This window comes from Eriocheir sinensis, chromosome 35 (genome assembly GCF_024679095.1).
Source record: "Eriocheir sinensis breed Jianghai 21 chromosome 35, ASM2467909v1, whole genome shotgun sequence".
Classification (NCBI taxonomy): Eukaryota; Metazoa; Arthropoda; class Malacostraca; order Decapoda; family Varunidae; genus Eriocheir; species Eriocheir sinensis.
Genome location: NC_066543.1, coordinates 2,089,249 through 2,115,624, shown reverse-complemented (window position 1 = coordinate 2,115,624; position 26,376 = coordinate 2,089,249). Strand labels below are relative to the sequence as shown.

General features: G+C 41.8%; 3 protein-coding genes across 8 annotated transcripts; 1 reads left to right on the top strand and 2 right to left on the bottom strand.

Annotated features, from left to right (window-relative positions):
• Positions 1–5: 5 nt before the first annotated feature.
• LOC127007248 (uncharacterized) lies at positions 6–12,732 on the top strand. Of its 6 annotated transcripts, XM_050877978.1 has the most exons (11): positions 792–2,120; positions 2,437–2,505; positions 2,676–2,753; positions 2,949–3,035; positions 6,504–6,739; positions 7,794–8,007; positions 8,993–9,091; positions 10,934–11,039; positions 11,430–11,559; positions 12,002–12,206; positions 12,510–12,732. In XM_050877978.1, exons 3-11 carry the CDS (start codon positions 2,677–2,679, stop codon positions 12,601–12,603), a joined length of 1,248 nt encoding a protein of 415 aa, XP_050733935.1. In that variant the 5' UTR covers positions 792–2,120; positions 2,437–2,505; position 2,676; the 3' UTR covers positions 12,604–12,732. The 6 variants fall into 6 exon arrangements, with proteins under 6 accessions (XP_050733936.1, XP_050733939.1, XP_050733938.1 ...); XM_050877979.1 differs by lacking the exons at positions 792–2,120; positions 2,437–2,505 and adding an exon at positions 6–209; XM_050877981.1 differs by lacking the exon at positions 2,949–3,035 and having other exon boundaries at positions 791–2,120.
• LOC127007246 (caseinolytic peptidase B protein homolog) lies at positions 12,681–20,892 on the bottom strand. The gene is made up of 7 exons (XM_050877973.1): positions 19,797–20,892; positions 17,201–17,359; positions 16,100–16,858; positions 15,603–15,757; positions 15,002–15,155; positions 14,572–14,676; positions 12,681–13,966 (listed from the first exon to the last, which is right to left on the bottom strand). The coding sequence occupies exons 1-7, from the start codon at positions 20,202–20,204 to the stop codon at positions 13,742–13,744; spliced, it is 1,965 nt and encodes a 654-aa protein (XP_050733930.1). The 5' UTR covers positions 20,205–20,892; the 3' UTR covers positions 12,681–13,741.
• A 964-nt stretch (positions 20,893–21,856) lies between these two features.
• On the bottom strand, positions 21,857–25,521 carry LOC127007250 (Golgi SNAP receptor complex member 1-like). Its single transcript, XM_050877983.1, has 3 exons — positions 25,298–25,521; positions 23,001–23,136; positions 21,857–22,609 (listed from the first exon to the last, which is right to left on the bottom strand). The coding sequence occupies exons 1-3, from the start codon at positions 25,486–25,488 to the stop codon at positions 22,220–22,222; spliced, it is 717 nt and encodes a 238-aa protein (XP_050733940.1). The 5' UTR covers positions 25,489–25,521; the 3' UTR covers positions 21,857–22,219.
• Positions 25,522–26,376: the final 855 nt, after the last annotated feature.

Genomic DNA, 26,376 nt, shown 5'->3' with positions numbered 1-26,376 from the left:
CACTAGAACAATGAAGGCAACTGGAAACTAATAAATTGGGCTCTGCATGAAGCGTGAATGAGGGACCTGACCTGACCTGCACATGATCTTCAATTTCTAATAAAAATAAAAAAAGCATTTAATATTCCTTTTCAGTGGACTGCAAATTATCATAATGTAATGACCACTTTTCTTCCTGACAGATGAGTGATTGTAGCAACCTGGAAAAGGTAGGCATGTAGCTGTTTCAGTTATGGCGTGTAAGAGAGAGAGAATGTCTGATTGAAATAGGAAATATCTTGTAAAAAAAAATATTATGCTTTGAATAATTTTGTAGATGGATGACAGAATTGGGCTGGGTTGTTTCGCCTTCCTCTACCCTAATTAACTTTTATCATGCTACTCTGGATGAAAGTCACTACCAGAGCCATAAGTCCATATTCTTAAACATAGCACCTCAGTTCCCCTGTTTCAGAAGACTTTCGTAAAAGTTTCTTGAATTTTCATGGGCTGTTTTGTGGTGCTGGTGATAGTTTTACACGACTTCTGCATCTTGAATGGGAAAATTACCCTTGAAAACCTGGCTACTCTTCTCTGTGGCATTGGGAAATTGTTGTAATGGGAGCTGGATACATTTAACAATATGAACCTGCATGAACACCTTGATCTTTATTTTTAATTCAAACTTGACTTATTCAGGGTCAGGGCACACACATGTAGTGCGGCGATGGCCTGATGAACGAGCCTCCCATAACCCACTTAGCCAGTGGATTATGGGAGGCTCGTTCATCAGGCTGTCACCACACTACACACACACACACAGAAAGCTTCCCCCCACACACGCAACCTCCTCCCTACACGCACACTATCCTTCCAGTCAGACAGTCTTCCATACACATCACCACCACCACTACAACCACCATCACCAAGGCAGTCCCTCCTCACCCACTCTGCTTTATGTCAGCAGTTCCTGTAATGGAAAGCAATACCCAGCAAACAGTGTAATTTTCTACAGTTTGCATACTATATCCTCTTCAAGAAGTCTCACATGACATTTCTTTTTTCAGTGTCTCCCCACGAAGTCTAAGGAAATACACCATCCATTTTCAAATACAAAGCTGCCAGTTGTATTGTTATTTGTTTTATTTCTCGATGTAAAGATGGAGTAAAATTCTTCTGCGTATTCCAGGCAACAGATATGAGCTGTATTTTCTCCCCAAATTTCACCTTTATCACAAGTATCAAGTTTACAGATGCCATTGTTGAGGAGGAGCCTCTTCTTAGCTATAGTTAGAGAGTGATATGTTGCCATTTCAGCGGTAATACGAGTGGCCGGGCTCAACTTTACATTTTAGCCCCAGAATTTTGCTTGACTACACTCAGCTCAGTTCACGGTTGGTATAGTTTTGTCTGGGTCTCTTGGGTTTCTAGTTCTCTTATCTTTTCTTTTCTCGTTTTTAGGGTTATAGTACATGTGAAGGATCGTAAAACTACCCCTAGAAATGCCCAAAACTCCTGCGAAAACTGAATTATTGCACCGTTTTATAGGAGGAACAAGGCCCCGCCGGTTTTGCGAGATACCTCCTTGCAGAAAATAAGTCGCTCTGCTGTCCACCACGCATGCCCATTGGGGAATACACATGAAAACCTTAATTTCCCTGGTTTTGTTGTAGTTTGTCCACTTGTAATCTTTGTGGTGGCTGATATTGCCGACAAGAAAACAATACAACAGACCAAACAAGCAAGAAATCGGTGTACATCAGCGATTGGTAATTCTTTCTAAAAACATCCCCTGTTCGTTTGTTAAGTAGCATTCTCTTGATTAAAAGTGTTCCTCTGATGTTTGTGTCACGTAACAGGACAAGTAAATGACAACGGTAAGTGAAATATAGAAAAAAGTAAGGAAGTTGGACCTCTCTGCGAGATATTTTGCGGCTGTGCGAGTTCATTCCCACAACACTGAGGCGAAGTTTAAAGGTCGCGGCGTCACGGAAAAGCCTTGAGTTGTTGCCATGCCACAGTAATTCATGCACAGAGAAGGAGTCTAAGGGTATTCTGATCATATTTAGCATCTTGCCCACCTATGAACTGAGGCGTGTTGTCCATCTTTGCGGCGTGGACACCTGTTGACCCCTAGACAGGTAAGTTTACCGTTTACCGTTGATGAGGTTTCAGGCACTGCTCCGCCGTCAATAATTTCAACGTTAGCCTCAATAATAGTCTTCGATGCACTTATTCTCAAACATCGTAGTGGCAAGGTGTTCCAGTCCAGTAGTAGAGGCGAATTTTTGCGGTCAACATTGTATCAACATCATGTTGGTATTTTATTCAGGAGAAAAGGGGGAGGTGAGTTGTGTGGCTGTAATCACGACATGGTGCAGTGCGATACAAGCTTGCTCACAAATTAATCTATCTATATCTCCGACCACCTGCTCCCTCACGGGAACTTCTCTCCAGGGGTGGCCGCGGCAGGAGTGTCTTCATCTCTCCCTGTTCTGGCACTCCCTCTCAGCACACTCAATCCTGGTACTTCCAACTCTTAATTTTACTTTGTGAGAGTCACAAATTAACTATTTCACACAATGTTTCTTTACTTTTTAATTAAACTTTCTGCCAGAGGCTGTCTCTCATTACAGCTTCAACCATTTCTCTAAGCTCCTAAACCAACCACTTCAAATTATATTTTTGGTTTTCAGGATGAACGAAAACAGTGTTCCAGCATCACAGTCCGTACCTGCTACAGGAACAGAGCAGGATGAGAATGGCTGCAACAGGTGAGACTTGCAGCAATGGGCTGAAGTTATATCAATTAAAATATGATAAAGACATGAATATGAATAGGTGGAAGTTATTAATCGAAGATATTAGCACTATCTTGCTTACTTGTTTAATTGTAGGTCTTGCAAGGCAATGCCTTAGAGCAATGGTGATTCAACACTCTCCCCGAGACCAATGTCCCTGTGTTGCAGGTCCACTTGGTCCAGTGATGCATTGCTTGCTGCTCTGCAGAGTGACGTGTACCCAGGTATTGGCAGCTCGTCAGGAACTGTCCTCAGGTAGGCATCCAGGCGGGCTTCGAATTGGTTCACAGAGCAGCTGGTGAGGTCCTGGATTATTTGCGGCAAGCAGTTGAAGATTTTAGGGCCGTTGTAGGGCAGACTGGCCGAGAGGAGAGTTCTGATGAGTGCCAGTGCTTCCGTTGGTGGGCGTTTCCTCACACACTTGCGACCAGTCCTCTGGTTAAAGACTGGTTGAACTTCATTGCCATCAGAGGGATTGGGGACCCTTTTTTCTTTTATCTTCCATGTGTCTTTCTCTGTCTTTGTTGGGAATAAAATCCTAGTTTTTTTAGCCTCTCCCAATAGGAGAGGCCCCTCATGCCCTTTATATGCCTTGTGTATGCTCTGTGGGACTCAAGGGACTGTATGTCCATTGCCCTGTGAGGGGACCACAGGTGACTGCAATAGTCTAGGACAGGCTGAACAAGTGCCCTCCACAGGGTCAGCATACACTCCTCCTCCCGAGAGTAGAAGGTCCTAAGGATCCACCCAGCGATTCTTCTGGCCTTTCTGATGATGTGTTTGATGTGGTGCTTGAAGGTGCCATCATCACTTAGGAACACTTTGAGGCACTTTGCATGAGGGCTTGTGTCAGTGGCCTGGTTTTCACTAGTGAACACGAGGCACTTTGCATGAGGGCTTGTGTCAGTGGCCTGGTTTTCACTAGTGAACAGAGAAGTGTTTTCTAGTATGTCTTGGTGGGGACCACTTCTGATAAGCTGGAATTTGTTATCGTTGAATGTCTACTGGAGGACTACAAAACCAGGAGGATTACCTGCCCTTACTACAGATTACTCCTAGGACAAGTGTATTAAGCTTCACATCTACACTAAACTCTCAACATTCTTCAACACAACCAACCCAGTACTACTTTTTATTATTTTTTTTTTTTTTTTTTATTGCTTTTTTTTTTTCTTCTCTATTATAAGTCCACACATAACACTATAATCCACTTTCCGCGCAAAAAACCTGAACAACACATATATTCTTTCTTACATAGTGATTTCTCAGTATATTTAATATTGGCCTTATGTTTTTGTCTGGTGGGGAAATAACTTGTTTTCCTAGATACATTTTTTTGACCTGACGACCACCGCAGCTGCGTGCTTTGTTATCGTCTTAACGCGCCTAATTGTTTCCGTCTTGCCCCCTCCCTTCCTCACTTCGACACGTCTCAAGCCTGTTTGTGTGTGGCCTGGCCTGGCCAAGCATTTCAGCACTTTCTCTTTCGTTTGTAGGTTCTATGTTTAAGATCAGAAGGATGATCAGAGGATCATAGAGTTAGAATAGGGTTACGACTCGACTGCCGCCGCCCAGACCCTCCTCCTCCCCTTCCTCTCCCTCCTTCTCCTCCTGTCCCTCGCCTCTCTCCTCGTCCCTCCTCCACCTCCCCCCCCCTCCCTCTTCCTTCCCCCTCTCTCTTCCCTCCTCCTCTCCTCTCTCTTCCTCTCTCCAACACTCCTCCACCCTCCCTTTCTCCTTCTCCCTCTTCCTCCCTCCCTCTCCCCCTTTCCTCCCATCTCCCTCACCTTTTTCTCTCGTTCTTCACCTCTTCCTCCTCCCTCCCCTTTCCCTCTTCTCCTCCTCCTTCCCCCCCTCCCCTCCTCACACCCCTTCCCTCCTCCCTGTCTTCTTCTCCCTGATAGTCACCTCTCCCCCCCCAAGGATGATGACTCGTGGACTAAAACACAGATTTGGTTAAAGAAAAGTAGCAAATGAGGCAAAAAAGTAATAAAGGGCTTTTTCTGTTGAACGACTACTTCCTTTTATTCACACACAGGAGGATCGAGCGACTATACCGGAAGAGTTCAGGTGTGTACGGCGGGGATGGATATAAATTCAAGAAGAACAAGTCGCCAGGTCCTGACGGGATATTTCCGAGAGGGTATTAAAGGGGTGATAGTCAGTTGCTTCAAACTATCGCCAATTAGCTTAACATCGGTTAATAGCCAGGAACATTCGGGAGCATTTAGAAAACATAGCATCTGGGGATGTGTTACGAGGGGGTCCCCAAGGTTCGGTATTACAAGATCGGTAGAGTAATTGAGTCGATCAGGACGCTGTATTCTCCAAGGTGAATCAATGTAGGAAGTGCAGTATTTGAGTGTGTAGGAACAACCCTCGAAATCGAGCTAAATAGGTACTGATTTATTTATTTCAGGAGCGTAGCAACAGAAGTTCCTCAAACTATATTTAGCATTAGTTAGACCTCATCTTGACTATGTTCGTTCAGTTTGGTCAGATGAGTGGATAGGCTTTAGCAGTGTGTGTGGTGTGCCAAAACAATGTCACATTCAAAATATGTTGTTTTCTTTTGCCTAGCTGTAGATTTTGGTAAGGTCCTCTTAGAGAAGGTCGACTTGCAAGTTCTTCCATATGTTTGTGTCGTTGGCGAATGAGGCAAGCATGGAGTGCTCTATGTCTGTCAATATCCCCGATCATGACCAGAAACAGTAGAGGCCCGAGGACGCAGCCTTGGGGAACACCACTTCTGACGTCGTTTTCAGTTGACTTGGTGGTGCCGTTTGCCGCGACAAACTGGGTTCTCTTCGTGATGAAGCTGGAAATCCAGACTCCTATTTTCCCAGTTATGCCTAAATTTTGCAGATTGTGCAGAAGGATCCCATGGTCAGCCTTGTCGAACGCCTTGGCAAAGTCAAGGAAGACAGTGTTGACATTTTCACCCTCTGCTAAGTGGTGGAGCAGCTTGTATTGGTGGGCAAGGAGCTGAGACAGGCAGGACCTTCCTTTGCGGAACCCGTGTTGATGTGTATTGAGTAGATCTCTGTCTTCCAGTAACTTGTATATTTTATTTATGTCAACCTTTTCAAAGATTTTTACAGTGTGGGAGGTCACGGCCACTGGTCTGTAATTTTTTGCTTCTCCCTTGGCCCCACCCTTGTGTATTGGCGTTATTGCTGCACGCCTTGCTTTTTCCTGTACGTTGCCAGTGTCCAGGGAGCTACGCCACCGGAGGTATAGGGGGCATGCTAGCTCCTCCTTGCACTTAACCAGCAAGTTAGAAGGCATGCCATCTGGGCCCGGTGCTGAGTGTGGCTTTAGCTCTTGAATTGCCGTGATGATGTCTTGTTCGGAGAAGTTGATATCTTCTAGTGTGTTGAGGTTGTTGGGTGGTTGTGTAGGGCAAAAGAAGTTATCGGGTTCCCGTATTTTCTTTGACTCTTCTGGTACACTAAACGTGGACTGGTATTGCTCGGCCAAGAGGTTACATATATCCACTGGGTTGTCTTTGATGTCTCCTTCAGGTGTTACCAAGGGCCCAATTGGACTGCAAGATTTGGCAAATCTTTTGGCATAGCTGAAGAAGTAGCCGGGGTTTTGTTTGATGTTGGTGATTGCCTTATTTTCTTCTCTCAATTTTTTCTTACTATGTATGATTGACTTTCTTAGCAGTACAGACTGAGTTTGTGATTTTGTCACCACTACTTCTGTTGTTTTCCTCAGGAACTTTGAAAAAAAAAGGACTGACTATTTACCATGGGATGACTACTTCATGGCAGTGGCCTTCCTTAGTGGCATGAGAAGTAAGGACCCTTGTACCCAGGTGGGGGCATGTATTGTCAATGCCGACAAGAAGATAGTGGGGGTCGGCTACAACGGTATGCCCAATGGCTGCAGTGACGATGAACTGCCGTGGGGCAAGAAAGCTTCAGACCCCCTGGACAACAAGTATATGTATGGTAAGTAACAGCATTAAGAGTTGGTAGTCATTTCTGATTTTCATTTCTTTTATTAATTCATTTTTATCAAGTATTTTTTGTTTAGGAAATTACAGTAATGCCATTGATTTTAAGCCTGCAGTACAATATCATAATGTACGTTTTAAAATATAAGTTAGCCATATATGTGTGCACGAGAAAGATGAAGGCAAGGGAAGGTGGTACCAAACTGTACTTTGTACTTTGTATATGTAGTGAAACAAGTTTTAGAGGAAAGTTGCCATGCAATTGACTCTCCTGTTGATCAAGAATGAGAAGTTTTGAAATGTAATGGATGAGTTTAGTAAAAGCTGCAAAAGACAGAAGCTTAAAGTGACTTGTGAGGGATAAGATAGTGTTTTTTGACGAAGAGGCAGAAATTATTGATTTTGTTTCCCCTCCTCTTGCAAAACCCATTCCAATTTTATCCTACTAGTCACTCCTTTAACCCAGCACCCTACAGTCCATCAGTTAAGAAACATTATTTAAAAATAACAAATTATCCAAATATATTCTCCTCTGGGATTCTCTTATTATCTTTTTCCATGGCTGAGGCCACCACTTGAGATATCTCATTTAACTATTTAATTCCATCAGACAACTAAAATAAGCCAGTCACTTTCCTTGATGCTGATCAGACTCTTGTAATTCCTTCAGAAGTAGAAATGTAACAGCTCAAGTGTTTCACTGCAGTAATATTTATAGAATGTTACAATATTTGAATCAGAAAAACCTCCACCAATGACCCAGTGACAAACAAGCAAAGGTTAGTCCAAGGTGTGCCTCACCCTCTGATGTCCATGTTAAGTCACATTTATGGGTCCCAGGCCAGGCAAAAATGACCACTCATGGTAGTAATTAAAAAAAATCTTCCTTTTTTCTTTCCTTTTATTATTTTTATTTATTTCCATTCTGGTCATTATAATAGAAATTTTAATTGGATAATACCTTTAGCACTTTTTGTTTGTTTGTTGGTTTATACTTTAATTTTATTAACATTATTATTTTTTTTATTTGTATATTAAATCTTCCACAGTGTGTCATGCAGAAATGAATGCCATCATGAATAACAACAGTCCAAATTTGGCTGACTGCAGTATATATGTTGCACTGTTTCCTTGCAATGAGTGTGCAAAGTTGATCATTCAAGCAGGAATAAAAAAAGTCCTTTACTTCTCTGACAAGCACCGGAACAAACCACAGACTAAAGCCAGCAAGAGACTTTTGGATATGGCCGGGGTGGAGTACAGGTATGGCAACACACTGCTGCACTCATTATTATTATTATTATTATTATTATTATTATTATTATTATTATTATTATTATTATTATTGGGTTGGTGAGAAGAACTGTGAGGGCATTGGCCTGACTGTTGAGATGTGAAAAGTGACCCAGAGGTTAAATCAAGGTCACAGCGGATTGTTTTACAGACATGAGTGACAGGGTGTTAGAGCACAGAGGATTTCTGTTAAACTTGACCATGGGTTTCATTGACATTTACAAAGTATATCCAAAAAGAAAATATATGGGTAACCATCAAACAAGGAACTCAGACTATTTTGACCGGGGGTACCAATTACTACAACCTGTATACTTTCACTGTTATTGCTTACATAGGCACAAAAAAGTGGCAATAAGATTGATTTCCCACTGGGTACACAGCCCTCAGGCTAAGTGTGATTGGTTACTGGTTGCTGGGATAACAAGTGCACTGGCAAAAATTAGCAAGATTGTTTCAAAGTTAAAAGGAGATGCATGGATCAGATTTACATGACCAGACCTGTTGAGAGAATATGAAGAGAGGAGTGTTAGTTTCTACATTCCTGGATCTAGAAGTACATCCCCTCCAAAGTCATATGAACCTCAAGGTCAGATGTAAAACCTTGCCCTGACATGTAAATTAAGTATATGTAATTAACAGTTTTGTTGGTTCTTTCCTACCAACTCTTGCTCATTCCTTGTGAAGAAGTATAATGAACAGGTTACTGTTGTGGCTCACAACCCAATGCTGCATTAGCCTATTTTCTACAACCTCTACAATTGTACTGGCCCCCACCCTTAGCTTACTGATCACTGGCAGAATCAGTAAGTCAGGAGACCATTGTTTGCTTCAACTGGCTGTGAGGCATCACTTGGCCAGTGCAGTGTTTGTTGTACTCAGTGATTGAAGGATTCCATGCACCTGTTTGTTTTCATATAGCATACTAGCAGTAAAGCACCATTTCTCCTTTCAGGTTATGCATGCCATCACAGAAGACAATAGACCTGAACCTTTCATCAGAAGAGCCAGAACAAAGTGTTACAGCCACCAAAGATAATTGTGCACCCAACAGGTAAAGTAGATTTGAATTCCTTAAATAATATTCTAATATCTAAATAAAAAAAGTACTTGGCCATCTTAGGCCCAAAATAAATATTTATATACCAAAGCAGTTCAGAATTTTGTCAGGTTGAGGCAGAGGAGTCCCTAAAACTTTTTTGCTGTGTGCAGTATTAGTGTTGCTCTGCTTCCACCAACTAAAGGATATTTTCAAGCTGTGGTCCCCAACCAGTACTCCACAGGTGCCATAGTAAATGTGGGCCAAAATCTACAAAAGGTTAAGGACCATTATTTCATAGGCTGTCCATGAAAAACACAGGCAGTAGCTCAAACCAGCATCCATCACAGCTAACAATGTGTATATACCTTGTTTTTTACCAAGTTGTAGCATACAAGATTTAAGCTAAGCTTGTGTTCTGTCTTCCGATCTGCTTTCATACAACTGTGCTTTGAACTCATGAATGTTCTCGCCCCTAATTACCTCCGAATCCAGCCTATTCCAAATATCAGTGATTCTTCCAAACTTCTTTACATCCTTTCTGCAGCGTGTTTTCTTCAACATGTGTTCATGCCCTTCCACTACTTTTTGTTCATTTGTCTTTCCACTATTCTTTACCAGCAAGCCTTTCCTGTTTACATGCTCCAGGCCCTTTGTGAGTTTAAATGCCATAATTAGGTCACATCTCCATGCATAGCTGGCATCTCCAGTTTGCAGTTTGTTGTATTGTAGTTCTCTCAAGCTTGGCATAATATTTGTTGCCACTCTGCATTCTTTAATTTTTCTTTCAGGAGAGGTGACTACACCACTGTTGCCTATTCTAGTACTGATCTTATCATAGATGTTACCAGCAACTTAAATCATTCATAATGGCCTCTCCCCTATATTATACTCCTATTTGGATCTTTCATTGCTTTACTCCAATTATGGAATTTATTTAATGTTCTAGTGGTCAGCGTGCTCTTCTCTTCCGTGGGCCCGGGCAGTCGGCGTGCAGCTCACCCAGCTGTTCATCCTCCCTCTCGGGTTGGTCGATAAATGGGTACCTGGGGAAACCTGGGGAAGGTAAACCGTGGTAACCTGGATGTCACACTGCCCCTGTGTCCCGGGGTAATGGGCTCCCTCCCACCACAGGCTCAAGGGCCAATGTTACGGAGGTGAGCACCAAGGCCACATGCTGCTACAGCGTATGCCCCCAACTTTACCTTTACCTTTAGTACCACTTTAAAATGCTCAGTGGCTTTTGAGTTTTATAGTGGGGAGGCTTTGTGCCCTGTTCACCCAGGTGTATATTCTCCCTTTTTGTAAGGTAACGTTGGGTGCATGCACTATAGCTGTGCATGGCTTCAGTGCTCATCTCTTTCACATTGGCCCTTGAGCCTGTGGTGGGTGAGAACCCATTACTCTAGGACACAGATCACGTGCAACATCCAGGTTACCTTATCTGGGTTTCCCCAGGTACCCATTTATCAAACAGCTTGAAGGGGAAGGATGAACAGCTGGGTAAGCTGCGTGCTGTCTGCCATGGCTGGAATTTGTAGCTAGGCATGCTAACCACTAGACCATGGAGGCCTTTTGGCTGGTTGATAAATGGGTTCCTGGGTAAATATTGGGAAGGTAAACTGTGGTAACACAGATACCACACTGGTCCTGTGTTTTGGGGTAATGGGTTTTCACCTGTCACAGATTCAAGGACCAATGAGACAGATAAACACTGACGCTACATGCAGCTACAGCATATGCCCCCAACTTTTCCTTTTACGTTATTTTGAAAATGGCAACGTATGTTAGTGTATTTATGTTTTGTGTGATGTGCATGCATAGACACACCATAATCTGCATTATCACCACTTTCAGGGGCATGAACAAGGATGGCAAAAGGGAAGACTACCTACCTTGGGAGGATTACTTCATGGCAGTTGCAACTCTCTCTTCCCTCCGCAGCAAGGACCCTGTCACTCAGGTTGGTGTGGTTTGATGCATTGACCAATGAGATGTTACCTGCCCTTATGCAGAGCTTAGCAAGATATATTCATTGTTTTTAGCAAGAAGCAGTGTGCTGCTAACAAAGGTTTACAAGTCAGTATATCAAAAAGCTTTAAAGTGTATGTTCTCCAAACTGTAGTCACCATTTCAATTAGTACTCTTTCCAAGGGAAAACTGGAAAATGGAGCCAAGATATGAAAAATTGAGAATAAAATAGATTGATAAACATTGATTACTTTGAGAATGGTTTATTTTTGTACCTCAGCTCAGTTTTTCAATCTTAAGATGCCAACTATTGGAGCAGTGCAAAGAATTAATTTCATAATTATTTTCATCATTGTCTTCTTATTTGCATTTTTCTTGGCAGGTTGGGGCATGCATAGTGGACCACAATAATAGAATAATTGGTATAGGCTACAATGGCATGCCTGTGGGCTGCAGTGATGATGAGCTTCCATGGGGGAAGACCAACAAGTTGGACAACAAAGACATGTATGGTATGTCTGGGTATACACTTTACCTCATTCTCGCCATTTTTGTCACCTGTCTCATTCCCCTCATTTTTCCTTACACTTCGTCTTAGTCTTTCCTTTATTGTAAACCCTTATTTAACAAAGATCAGTTTATCAAACCATATATTTTTTTATCATTCATAATTATTTTATCTATCTATAGCTCTTAAGTATGTTCCTTCACAGGAAATTTCCTCAAGGGAGTGGCCACAGCAAAAACATGAACATTTCCTATTCTGGCATTCCCTCTCACCAAACTCAATCCCTCTCCTACTTACTCTTGCTCTTTCTCCAATACTCTTCCACTACATTGGTCCATTTCACTGGTGGTCTCCAACTGACACTCCTTCCTTATTTATTCTCATCAAAGAGTACCACACCATCCATTCAACGTCACAACAATCAACTAAATAATTATCTATTCCAGTGTGTCATGCAGGAGTTAATGCAATCATGAACAAGAACACAGATGTGTTTGGCTGCACCCTCTACACGACACTCTTCCCCTGTAATGAGTGTGCCAAGGTGATCATCCAGGCTGGCATAAAGAATATCATTTATGCTTCAGACAAGCAAAAAATCCACATTCAGTGTGCCAAGAAGATGCTGGACATGGCAGGGGTCAAGTACAGGTAAGATGCACAGTTTTTATCATCATCATGGAGATTTTTAGTAAAGTAAAGGCCCTTTGGCTTTACCACTAGAAACATGGAGTTAAAGAATTCAAATGTATTTCACACATGCCAAATAAGGAAATTCATGGTCAGAGGCTAGAATTTTCTTATTTGGTTTTGCCCAGAAAACTTTTCAGTGGTTTGGGAGCTTACTTCTTTCAAATTCTAACTCTGCCTCTGATGGATATGGTGTTGCTGATGACCAGTAATAACAATGGTTTTGATCAGTAAGATGATAATAATTACACATTTCTTTTCCAGTGCCTACAATCAAGTCATTAAAAGGACAAGGAAAGTTGTTATAAATTTTGAGGCCATTGACTCAGACTCGCTTGAGAAAGAGAGTTGTACGTGACCAAGAGTGTGCTCTTTCAGTACTGGCCATTGAAGAGCAAAAGAGGGATGACTAGTTTTCTGAAGAAAATACTTAAGACTGAGCCACCAAATGACAATTGTTCAGTTCCAATACATGCTTTAAAATTGAGTTATACATTTTATAACAATTTTAAATTAAGTTCAATTATGAGCATATTTTTATGGAGTTAAGAAGTCTCATTTTATAAAAGTTTTTAAGTTTTTTTTATCCTCTAGACAAAAATGCCAATGAGCAATGCTCAAAACTCAACTGTTACCTTTAGATAAGGATGTAACATCATCCCCCTAACCTGTGGAGAGTTGTGCAAGCAAAGAGGTAAACTGAACATAACTGGGTAGGTTCTAGGAGTGGGCGAGAATCAATTCCTTTGAGTCTGATGTGCAATAGAAAGAATCAATTCTCAAGCGATTCTCCTCGTGCTTCACCAAGTAGAAGGCGAATATATATATATATATATATATATATATATATATATATATATATATATATATATATATATATATATATATATATATATATATATATATATATATATATATATATATATATATATATATATATATATACTTGTTTATCAATTCTCCCTTACATTGCGTTATGAATATCTAACACTGTACAGTCATAACTACAATCACAGTACTTTGAGGCAAAACAATCCTCAATGGGATCTACCTGTGCCATCCAGAGGACAATGAGGCCTGTGGCTGAGGCAGGTACAACAAAGAACATACTAACCTTGGCCAGGACTCTCCTGTCAGCCTCCCTTCCCTGATCCTCCTCTCTGGGATGGCGAGTGAACCAATCACAGAATACATGGACTTGGCTTATCCCATTATGCCCAAGTTTCTCAATTGGAAAACAATTTTAAACGAACTGATATTTCAATATTAAAAATATTTTGTATATACCCGTCTCCTATTGATGATGAGCTTGTTTTTATTTCACACAAAAGAAACTGAGATGTGAGATCTTATGTAGACTGCTTGTTCTACATGACCCAACTTTGCACTTTTTCAGCCAGCTTCATTTAAATTGAAAAATATAAAAGGATATCTTACTTAAGTGAATATGGATGAACAATAAAATTTTACATGACAATAAAACCAACCAACTTTCTTCACTGCTCCGGGCGTGTCTTCAGGTGTGCACTTGGGTCTACATCCATGAACTTGTCTGTCCCTTTTGACTTGACACGGATCTTGATAGGTGCCGGAGAGTCCTGCAGCTTGGCCTTCTCCTCCTCCGATGAGGGCAATACAGTGTACACAAACACTGTGCACCCCGGGGTGATGTGGCCACACTCATAGGCCATGGCGAGCTGGTTTACTAGTCGGCGTTCCACCTGAACACATGCAGTGAGGGTTAATACAACACTTTAAATAACCTTTTGTGTTTGTAATTGAGTCCATCCTTAATTTTTCCATGACCAAACCCTCGAATAAATTAACCTAACATAATCAACAACTGAAAGGCTATGATTTTATTAGTTAAATTTGATGACTGGCCTAATCACAATACTATTTGATGACTGGTCTAAATACAATACTATAATTATGACATCAGTCAATCAAGATACAGAGAATGCAAAGAACAGCAACCAAGTCTGACATACAAGGAAAGATTGGAAAATGCTGGATGCTATCTTTGAAAAGTTAAAGAAGAGAAGGTGGCATGACTGCAGTGTTTAGGAGATGAAGAAAGTACACAGAACTGATAGGGAAGATTGTTTGTATGGACATAAAGGAAGCTGTGAAGACAAGATGCTTGAAAGATATATAGAAATACAGCTTTCCTAATTAATGCACTGAACAGTGTAACAGCCTGAATAAAATGGCTGTTCAAATCAAAAACATAAATGAGTTTAAAGCTAAGTTAGACTGACAGCTTCAGAGATGGGACCCCAGCAGAGTAGCTCATTCCTGGTAAATCACAACTATGTAAATTCACCTCGTGCTTGATGGAGCGTGCCCCGTAGTACACATTGTAGCCGTCAGCCAGGACGTCGAGCACCATGGGGTCCCACCTAAGCTCAATGCTGTGCTTTTCTTTGGCCTGCAACACCACAGACATAATATTAAAGTTACATGCAAAACATCATTGATGACAGTTTTTCTAAAATATAATGACATGTTTTAATTATGACCTTCAACCAAAGTTAATACATCTACCCATACTACTATTGCTACTGGCTTGAGAGACAGATGTGATGATAATGAGACAGCATAAGATTTCTTAAGGAAATTTTCAAATAATTATAATTATTATATCCATTTGATAATTACATTTGGCTAAAAAAAAAAGATCAAAAGAGTTGGTAACAATGCTCAGATGACTATGTAAAAATTACACTCTGCTGCGCACACACATGTATTCATACCTGCTTGGCCCACCTGTCCAGCTCAGCTTTTACAAGTTTCAAGAGTTCTTGTCTTGAGAAAGGAACAAAGTAAACAATCTCATTTATCCTCCCTAGAAACTCATCCCTCTGGAAATGATGCTTCAGGATGGGCCTCACAATCTTCTCCTTAAACCTGTTTGAAGGATTGATATAATTAGTAAACATCTTGATACCTATTAAGGAGACCATCTTAAGTAATTTAAATATTAGTGGATTTTCATTAGTTTATGCCTATACCAAGATGTTCACTGCCAACTGTCAGATGTTCACTGACAACTGTCAGATCATTTGAACAACTAAATATAATTGAGAATAAAATAAATTCCAATTTTCAAATAAAAAAATTGGTGTTACGGAGTTATCCACTTACCAATGCTGATGAAAAAATGCACTTCATATTGTACATTCCCTACTGTAAGTTGAAGCACCACCTCCCTCAGTGTCACCTGGTTTCTTCTATTCAGAATCCTCCAATTTCATTGGCACTTTTTTTTCATTATATTTTAAAAAGATAAATTTTCTACACCTAAAGAATCATTATAAAAGCACTTTGATGTAACATACAGCATGACTTGTTTACCTGCGGGATATGGTGATAGTCTCGGTAATCTCAAGGTCATCTGGTTCACCCTCAAGACGTTGTTTAGTGATCTGATCCGCCTCGGCCCTCAGCTGCAGGCCATACTCTGCTATCTCATCACTAGCCAAGTTGGAGGTCATGATGAAGATGGCATCCTGAAAGGCACCCCAGAAAATCATACATCAAGGCTTATCTGGCAACAAGACAATACCAACCTATAGCTGGCTGGAAAATATGGATGTACATATTATAGAGAATTATGGAATATAAATTATATTCCATGATAATACAAGGTAAATAAGTCCACAGTAAATCTCTAAGTGGCAGTAAAGCAGTTGAAACCAGGAGCTGAGGAAAAAAATAACAATGGCATCCTACAAGACATACACATTAAATTCACTTAACAACCCAGATGCAGATTAATGTAGACTTTTATGTTAATATTCACCAGGTATAACAGAGGCTGCACTTATGTCCTACAATGGATGTGGGTGTACCTTACACTCTATGGTCTTTCCTTGGCCATCAGTCAGCCTGCCCTCATCAAACAGCTGTAGGAGGATGGTAAGCACATCTGGATGTGCTTTCTCTACCTCATCGAAGAGAACCACAGCAGTGGGAAAGGCCTTCAACTTCTTGGTCAGCTGCCCACCATCATCATGGCCAATGTAGCCTGGAGGTGACCCGATGAACTTGGCCACCTCATGTTTTTGTTGGTACTCGGACATGTCCATGCGGATGAAACCACCTTTCTTTCCTTTGTGGAGATACTCAGCCACCTGCTTGGCCAATTCTGTCTTGCCAATTCCTGAGGAGCCTAAGAAGAGGAAAACCAGTGGGTGCTCTTCATCATACCAGCCATTCTCCTTCCGCCGAATGGCTCCACACACAGTGGCTATGGCCCCTTCCTGTCCAATGATGCGCTGCTTAATCCTCTGCTCTAAGGGGAACTTTCTCCTCTCCTCCATTTCTACTTGTTTCTCCTTCTGTTGGTACTTCTCAGAGTACTTTTGCATCATGGTCCTCATACCTATATCCTTAGCATAATCTTCAGGCTTGAAGTGGTACTCATTGACTGTCATGGGATTGGCGCCAGCTTCCAGGAGGTATTGGACACTTTCCTGGTCATGGGCCAGCACGGCATAGTGGAGGGCAGTGCATCCTCGGAACATCTGGTTGTGATTGAGGAGTGTGCTGAACTCTCCTTCTCTGATTGCCTCTACACTGATTGGAGACATTCTGTTCTCACGAGCAACCTATCCGTATGAAAGAGAATGGTTTAGAAAACACGACCCAGAATTCTATTGTTTAATTCTTTTAAGCTTGTGAAACACTAAGTATTAACCTAAAATGTGAATTAAGAGATAACAACATCATACCAGGGTCTGCAGTATGCTAGTAGGTATAAGTAAAATGCAGTACAATAATGAGATTTTGAGAAGCAAACTATGACTGTAACAAGAATGAATGTTAAAATCATAAAAACCCTTGTAAATACTAATGGAAAATAAATTGACCATTTGGAAAGGAATGGCATCCTAGGAATATTTGAAATGGGATTGACAGTCCAACAGACAAAATCATATAGTTGAACTTACTTGGAATATATTGGAAAAGCTATCTGGAACATTAGGGTCTGCTCCTTGGCTTAGCAGGAACTTAACAGCCTGTGAACGACTGTTGATGGCAGCTGCATGAAGAGCCCTCCAGCCATATGGGTGTTGGCAGTTCACATCAACTCCCTTCTTGAGGAATTCCTAGGAGGTACAGTACTTAGTAAGATACATGCTCCAAGTACTGATAGTTCTTTAATTAATGATACTTAAACATACTATACTGAAGCTGACTAATAACCAAGTTCCTCTGGACCTCTTAATATGTGTTAAATTGGATAGGGAAGAAATAAAATGAAAAAATTCTCAGAATAGTGTCTCAGTGAAACATGAGGCCCCACCTATTACTACCAAACACGGACAGGAGAAGCAATAACTTGACAATCACTTTCACTATTGTAATATTGAAATCAAGAGGTCCTTTTGTCTCAGAAAATCACATCTTGGAATTCCTTTTCAGTTACTCAAGAACATAATTAGAGAAAAACTGTTAGTGGCATAACCTAATCACTGGACATTGTTCGGTTGGATTTCTGAAGCTGATTAAGAACATAAGAACATAAGAACGCAGGAGTCTACAAGAGGCCGGTAGGCCTGTACGAGGCAGCTCCTTTGACCCTAAGCTCCCGTGTATCTAACCCCACCTAATATCGCTGTCCATGAATTTATTTAATCTATTTTTGAATGTGACAATTGTATTGGCACTCACCACATGACTGCTAAGCCTATTCCACTCATCCACCACCCTGTTAGTACACCAATTTTTGCCCATGTCCCTGTTGAATCTGAATTTATCCAGTTTAAACCCATTACTTTGTGTCCTACCCGGTTCTCTTACCAACAAAACCTTATGAATGTCTCCCTTATTAAAGCCCTTCATCCATTTATAAACCTGGATCACCATTAAATACTCCACAACATCAAACAACTAGGGTTAGAGGGTTAAAAAATACATCGTGATGAGGCTAAGCAAATAGCAGCAAAAGGTGGTCATTAATGGAGCTTTCTCACTGGACGTATAACTAAAGGTTTCCTTATGGGCCCTGTTCTTAGACCTATATTATTCATTGTCAAAAAAAAAAAAAAAAAAAAAAAAAAAAAAAAAAATTACCGGTGATTTCAGTACTAAATTTATTAATAACACTGATACTGGTACTTCAGTACTTTCAGATCAAGACTGGTAAATCTTCAATATAACTGGTGCTACATTAGCGTGCAGTCTACCCCAATATGTGTAGTCTAAGCAACATAATGACCTGACCTGTCTCTGGAGACTCAGCTTAAGTTGCCTTGTCACCTGAGTGCTCCTGGCTGGTCTATATAAAAGGACAATCACCAAACACCCATATCACTATCCTCCTCACACTGAAGCCAATAACATCAGTATAACTCATTCTGCTAAGTAACTGCAATGCTGTTAAAAGATTTCTACAGATGTGTCATTTTGAGGAGGAAACAGCAGTTGCATTTTTACGAGAAAATCATTATTTGGCACTATTCAACTTGTTTTTTCATCATCTTGCAGTGTAAGACTCCTGTAGTTGATGTAGACTGCATGCTGAATTGTAAATATGGTGGTAGACTGCATCTTTATGTGTAAATGGCCACGTAGACCGCATGCTAAAGCAGCCCCAGATGATTTGTGTAGAATTTAACTAATCTGATAAATGGGAACATTCCCCTCAGCATGAATAAGTCCCAGATTCTTCAAGTGAGAGCTAAAAATATTAAAAAAATGAGTATGAAGCTTAAAAGCATAGTGTGTGTTAATAGTACAACTGACTTGAAATGAGAGACTGAGAAGACAGCAGCAGGCAAGAGGCAACACCAGAAGTGGCATGCTGTCAGAGTTGATACAGAGATCCTTGTATTTTTTTTTTATAAGTTTATTTGAGGCATCCAGAGAAGAACAGGCAGAAGGGACAAAGCCATTTTTTCTAGTTTGCAGTAGGAAAAGCATGTCACACATCCACCAAGAACAATAAACAAGCTGCAAGGGAAAAGCAACTTTGTATTTGGTGTATGAAGGGTCACTATTCCCTTGCAACCTATATCTCATTTATCCTGGGATGTGTAGCCTGCCTTTCCCAGTGCAAACTAGAAAAAAGAAAAAAAATGACACCCCTTACACCCTTTTTCTTCCTGACGCATCATTTGATTTTTACTGCAAGCATTTATCGCAAAAACAACCTGTGACCGAGGGATTCCGATGGGTGTCAACTCAGTTTTACTTCAAAAATTCTGAAAAATTACCTCCTACAAAGACTTAATAGACCTAAGATGTACCTTACCCACATCTTTGCTGTCACTACCCCATTAACCCAGCAGCAGCAACAGGCCAAATTTGTGGCTTTACCGTGTACCAGCGACGAGCCAAGTTTCTGCCATGACATAACCCCCAAAAATAGATGATGCATAAACTGATCACAAATACATTGATATATATTATGGAATGGTTTGTGTAAGTGATGATTTTTCTTATTTTTCTTGCTTAGAATGGCCTTTAAGAAACATGATCCCTGCAGCTACTGGGTTAACGGATACAAAGCTCCTACATTTAGTGTTTAGTGCCAGCACCCACCTGCATCCTCTCTATGTTCCCCACCATGGCTGCCAGCAGGAACTCCCTCTCGTTAACCTTCTGCTCGTTCGGCCCACTCCAGCAGGCGGCCAGCAGGAGCCCCAGAGAGAAGGGGTAGCCGCGCCAGGCCTCCCTTCTGCTGCCATCGCCATCACCACTACTGTCCCTTCTGCTCCTGTCATCACCATCACCACCACAGTACCCTCCCACCGCAAGGGCAACAGGAGGCCTCGCTGGGGCACCGTGCAGGCTTAAATAACGGAGTCCATGCCCTTGCCACGCCGCAGCCAAGGGAGGGAGTGTCCTGGTGTGGAGTCTGTGTCTCCTCCCCAGTAGTTCCTCCCTGAGTGACGGTGCCGCTGCCAGCAGTCTCCTGACCACGGCCCTCACCGCCCACCTGGCCAGCATGACGTACTCCCTCCACGCCCACACTCGTGCTGACGTGTTCGTGCCCCACCCCGGTATACCGTTAGAAGTAATCACCTGCCCATGCGCAGCCCAGCTCGCACAACACACTACAATGGTGCATCTATAAAGCCTGCAGCGCCGGAGGTTAATGCCAATGCACTCGCCGCCGTCTGCACCGTGAGTCAGCTGGCGGGGCGGGGTGACGCAACACTCGGCGGGGTGCCGCACGATAGCCTAAGCCAGCTCCATCAGTAGGGTCTGCAGGGCTTGAGGGATATCTAGGTGCATGCTACAGCAACACACGCTGTGACGAGGAAACAAGTAAATAGGACTTCTTGAGTGTGACCGTCCGGCCGTGCCTCGCCGTGCCCGGTGCCCGCGCCGCCCGTCCCCGGCGTCCTGAACTCCCGATGTCAACAAGCTCGTCGCCGCGGAGTTTAAATTTTATGGAACACCCAACAACTCCTGATAACAACTACCACTGACGGGGCTCTAGAGGCTGTGGGCCCACAGCCTAACTAGCCCCATAAAACACCCACGAAAAAGAAGAAGAAGAATAGTACGACTATTACCTAAAGCTTCCAGGCTGTCCGAAATGAGTAATGAACAAAAATTAGAAACAGGAGCGTAGGTCTAGACACCCCTTACTATTCTACTATCTGGTTTAATACCCCATTTTCCCATCTTTCAAATATTCATTTAAATGTTTATCACAAGTACCTCCTCTTTCACTATGGATTTTCCTTCAACATCATCCATTGTTATTCTCTCCATACCTGTCTTTTTACCTCCTCTCCCCTAGTGGTCAGCATGCCTGGCTACCACTCTGCGGGGCCGGGTTCAAATCCTGGCAAGGGCAGTGAGTGTGCAGCTCACCCAGCTGTTCATCCTCCCTTTCAGGATGGTCAATAAATGGGTACCAGAGAAAACCTGAGGAAGGTAAACTGTGGCAATCCCAGATTTCACACTGGTCTGTGCACCAGGGTAAATTGGTTGTTACCTACCACAGGTTCAAAGGGCAAACAGATCAGAGATGAGCCGATGAGCACCCCAGCCACACGCAGTGATAGTATATGCACCCACCTTTACCTTTTACCTATTTTATCACTTGTATATATTATAACATTCATTTTTTCTATTTGTTTTTTTCCAAAAAGCATGTATGTATAATGCTATGAAAAGAAGAAAAAAAAAATCCACATATTAGGATTGTCATATGTACATTGGATTTTTTATACAGTAAAAAAAAAAAAAAAAAAAAGGAAGGAAATAATCCTGTATTCATAACTGAATACGTGTTGGATTGAAAGATCTGCAAGGATTACTGCCACTCTTCTTTTTCTGCGCTTCAATATCCAGGAGAGCATGTATTTTTTTTCTTTCAAAGTATGCTGTTATTATTTTGTATTAACCATACATACCCAGTCACGTTGGGAGGATAGCTCAAAATGTTCACCCAACTCCAGACATTACTGAAAATAGATGGCAAGAGATTTTTTGCAGTCCACCATATGAAAATTACTCTTTCCCTTTCACTAAAGCTCTGCTGCAGAAGGGGAGGAAGGAAAGGTGTCTCTCAGCCAACTTTCCTCCTCCCTGTCTGCATCGCTCTGTGCACACACAACACCATGCAACAACCAGGATACAGATACTTCTTTAGTAATTTGTATTATAATCAAATATCATATATATATTTTTCTAGTAAAGCTTAATATTAATGGTAATACATATTATACATCACTGATTAAGTAATATATACATACATACACACATACATACATACACTATATGAATGGCAAAAGTAATACTTTCTTCATATTGCCTACAAACAACACTCAAAGCTTCCCATGTGCCAAAATCAAGCCCCTTTTAACATTTGAGTGAGTGATAACACCATAAACTAAATAAAAGGCAAAAAGATAAGAAGAAATCAAAGGAAGAAAATTAAATGCCGACAGAAATATAAGTGAAAACGAGGAGGGAAAGACGAAGACAGAAGGCATCCACTCTCACCACTAGAAGAACATCCACCACAACATGAAGGTGAGGCAGAGGCCAATGACTGTGCCCAGGATAAGGGTGTCGCGCCTCTTGCGGATGTTGATCTTGGTCATTAGGGAGTTCACCATGGGGAAACGGTTGGAGAGGTCGTTCACCTTAGTCTGAATCATTTTGAAAGTCTGCCGCTGGGTCTTGAGGTGGTCTCGGGTGTCCATTGCGATAGTGATCTGCTCGTCCACCATCCCCTCCGAGTTCACCAGGTGCTCACTTTCTTTCAAGTAGAGGTCACGCCGGGAAAGGCCAGCCAGACTCTTCCCACCATTCCGCCCAACACCCAGAAGCTGTTCTCGCTCTCTCCTTGTCTTGATGGTGTTGTTCGTGCGCTGGAACTCATGTGTGTAGTCCTGTGGAGATATGACGGTAACACCTTTTTTGTCATCTTACCACATGAGACAAAAACATCCAATAACTGAATAGCCCAAATTCCTCTCCATTATATCTCCACACAACTACAATGTGTCATAAGACATACAAGAAATTAATCCAGACCAGGAAAGGGTTTTACTGGCACTGAGGATCGAACCCATGACCAGCAAAATGGGAAAGCCACTCCTTAGAGGCCAAAGAAGTTCCACACTCACAGAGAGAGTTTTGGAAGACTTACGCATCAGGTGAGTCAGGCACTACAGAATTTCATGGAAAGTTATGCAGATGCAGGGTAAGTCTATCTCTTCAATTCACACACACACACACACACACACACACACACACACACACACACACACACACACACACCTGCAGGATATCTCGGTGACGCTGCAAAGTGTGGATGGTGGCCACTGACGAGCCATGCGGACAATTATTCATCCTCTCGTTGATGTCCGTGAGGGCCGCCAGTAACTGCTCCAACTCAACGGATATTGTCTCATACCTGAAAATGGCCTTTTACATTAGGCTCAAGCTTTCTTTGGGCCTTACATACTAGGATGCCCAAAGAATAAAATGTACTACAACAAATCAACTATTTTTCCATAGCCATAAAACATATAAATATCTCTTGATACAGAGGCAAACTACACCTGTTGTATCTGAGAGAAGTCTTTGAAATACTTTTGTCTTAAAATTATTTGCATACCTATCAGTATCAAATCAAATGCATACATAACACTTTGTGGTATCATAGGGTCTCAATTCAAATGCATACATAACACTTTGAGGTACCATGAGGTGGGTAAGGAACTCATTGTTATTTTTAAAGAGGCGGCAGTGACCACCCCTTTACTGAGCCCTTTCCATTTTTTTTTTTTTAATGGTTTCCTCTATGTTGTAACGAAAAGTGAGTTCATGATCACTGTAAACTATTTATGCACTCAGGTAGCCATCACCTAAAAACAGTAATTTTAACTAGCTGAAAAGTTGTCTTCTCTGTACCAAATGACCTGTCATACTAAATTAACTGGAATTCTTCTAATTACATCATGATAGGGCTATTTGTCCCTTGTAACTGCAACAAAAAATTTTGTTTTTGTTTTCATCAACATGTCATTGTAGAATAGATAGATTTCAAAATAAGTAGTTTCCAAAAGATGACTTATTAAATTGTAGTGCTGCACATCAGTGGAATTTCTGTAATTTCTTTGTTTCTTAGTTTTTACAATATTGGGCCACTGATTGAAAATTTTCAGTGCTATATGTCTTTTATATGTACCAAGTTATTATTACCAACAGAGTTTTGCATTGCATTTGGTGCACAAAGACCTACCTATACTGCTATTTTATATGAAAAATAACTCATATATACTTCATATATAATTATAGGATGAAAAAAGTTAAAATATTTTGTTGATGTGCCCACTCCAAGAGATAGAAGCAAGTCACTGAAAGGACTACACATTAAAACAATCTTAATGAACACCATGGAGGACTAATTTTCCTAATAAGCACTGGTATCTACAACGATAATATACAGATTATATGGGCAGTGCCCTACAATGCCATTATTCACAGCTTCCACATGATTTTTGACTCAGTGTGTAGTTCTGTATTCCTCTCTGGATAAGACACTGAAAATGTATGGAAATTCAGTGTCAGTAGGTTACTATCCTCAGTTAGATTGGACGGGCAGGTTTGGTAGTAATCTAACTAATACACCTCGGCAGTGCAGTGGTAAGCATAACTAAGAATCCACTGGCTCAGGTTCGAATCCTGACCCGGGCAGTCAGCATGCAGCAGGTCAAAAGAAAAAGAAGAAGAGAAGAAGAAGGAGAAGGAGAAGAAGGGTGCCCAGCGGGGTAAATTTCTAGATTGTCACCCGTGGGACACTGTTGGACAAAACTATTTTTTCTGGTAGTGTTCGGTGTGCTATGAAATAATCTGCTAACTGTTTCTATCTCAAATCATTAATATCACTAATAAAATGAGACTTTTCAAAGTCTGTTGAACACCCGCCACCGCAGCCGCAAAATATCTCGCAGAGAGGTTCAACTTGCTTACTGTTTTTATATTTCACTCACTGCACCAATCACAAAGATCACAAGTGGACAAACTAGAATAAAACCAGACAAATAATGTTTTCCTGCTGTGTGTTCCCCCAGCGCGCATGCGTGGTGGAGAGCAGAACGACTTATTTCAGCGAGGAGGTATTTCTCGCAGCATGGGCCGCCACCACAACAACGTCCTGTCCTGGCGCTGTATTTCCGTCACCCCACACTGCGTGCCGAATAAATTTAGGTAATTGTGGAGAATGATACCGCGCCTCCAAAATACGATGTTACACCTCCATATTATGGTTAAGGGATGAAATACATGTATCTCAACCATAATATGAAGGCTCAAGTACTTAAAAAGTAAAGAAAAGGCCTAATCCCCTTCCCCTAACGATCTTGGGGGACCTGTGGGAAATCGGGGGTTTTGGGTGGGGGAGCATATTTAAACTACCCCAACCAAACTTTACATAACCTAACCTCGACCCCCCCTCCTAACCAGGCAATGTGATCTAAGGCCACTAAATCCTTCCTAGAGCATCAAGGTGATCGTGGCTGTGAGACGGGTGAGAATCTAGAGTAATACCCCCAGGTAGCGGCCGCCCTTACATTTGTTCCCCGGAGAGCAGCGCCACGCTCTCCGGGTTGGCGCTGCTGGACGTGCTGCTGCTGCCATAACTCGCCGCGATCTTGCTGAAGGCCACGAGCTTCACGTCGATCTCACCCTCCAGCTGCCGCGCCCGCTTCCGCAAATCCTCGAAGGACATTATCCCTTCTGCGGTCTCCTCGGGTGTTGACATTTGCACGGCCTGGGTACGCGCGCCATTGTGGAGGTCCTCTGTTCTGCCTACCTCCCTTACACTACATAGCTAATTCTTGTTTGTATCTGTATTTATTGAGTGTTATTATATTATTGCGGTGTATGTGTGTTAAAGTTTTATTGAACTCTTGCTTTGGGAATACGCAGTGGGGCCTTCTCCGCTACACAACCCGGACCTAATATTCACAACATTACACGTCTAAGGAAAGACCATTGTTATAAATTACCATATACATTTTACTAAAAAAGCTAACGCGATATATCTGGACCCTTAGTTTTGCTTTTATTATGCCAATTTTCCAGCCATGTTAACTCTCCAGAAGCATGAAATTACGTGATATATCTGCTACGTCACTTTTCTAGCCATGTCAACTCTCCAGAAGCATGAATACCATTAAGTAAAGAAGGGAGAGGCGTCATGGCGTGGTAAATAAAATAAAAGGGGGACTGGAGTTCATTGTATCTTTTTAGTTTCCTGGTGCTATTTAGTTGTATAATCACTTTGTACTGCCTGGGGGTTGGGATGGCATACTCCTCCCTTCTCCATCGTTGTTTTACTTGCAATAATAAACTATCAATCAATCCCCCCTCCACGCACTGGGCGCCTTAAGGGACATAATTACCATGGGGGAATGTAATAGCTTGCACTGTCCTCTAGTCTTAGGGCATCTCTCTGACCAACAAACCATATAATTATCGAGCTTAAATTACGTGTCATGTTTATTCTGCACGGGCTTTACCTACACGCCACGGCCAATGGAGAGCGCCAGTCCCACCAACAGGTTTCCTTGGAAGCGAACTAATACACTACACAGCTCATGCAGTTTGCTGACCCACCTTGCTCACTACCGAACATTCTCTCGGTCAA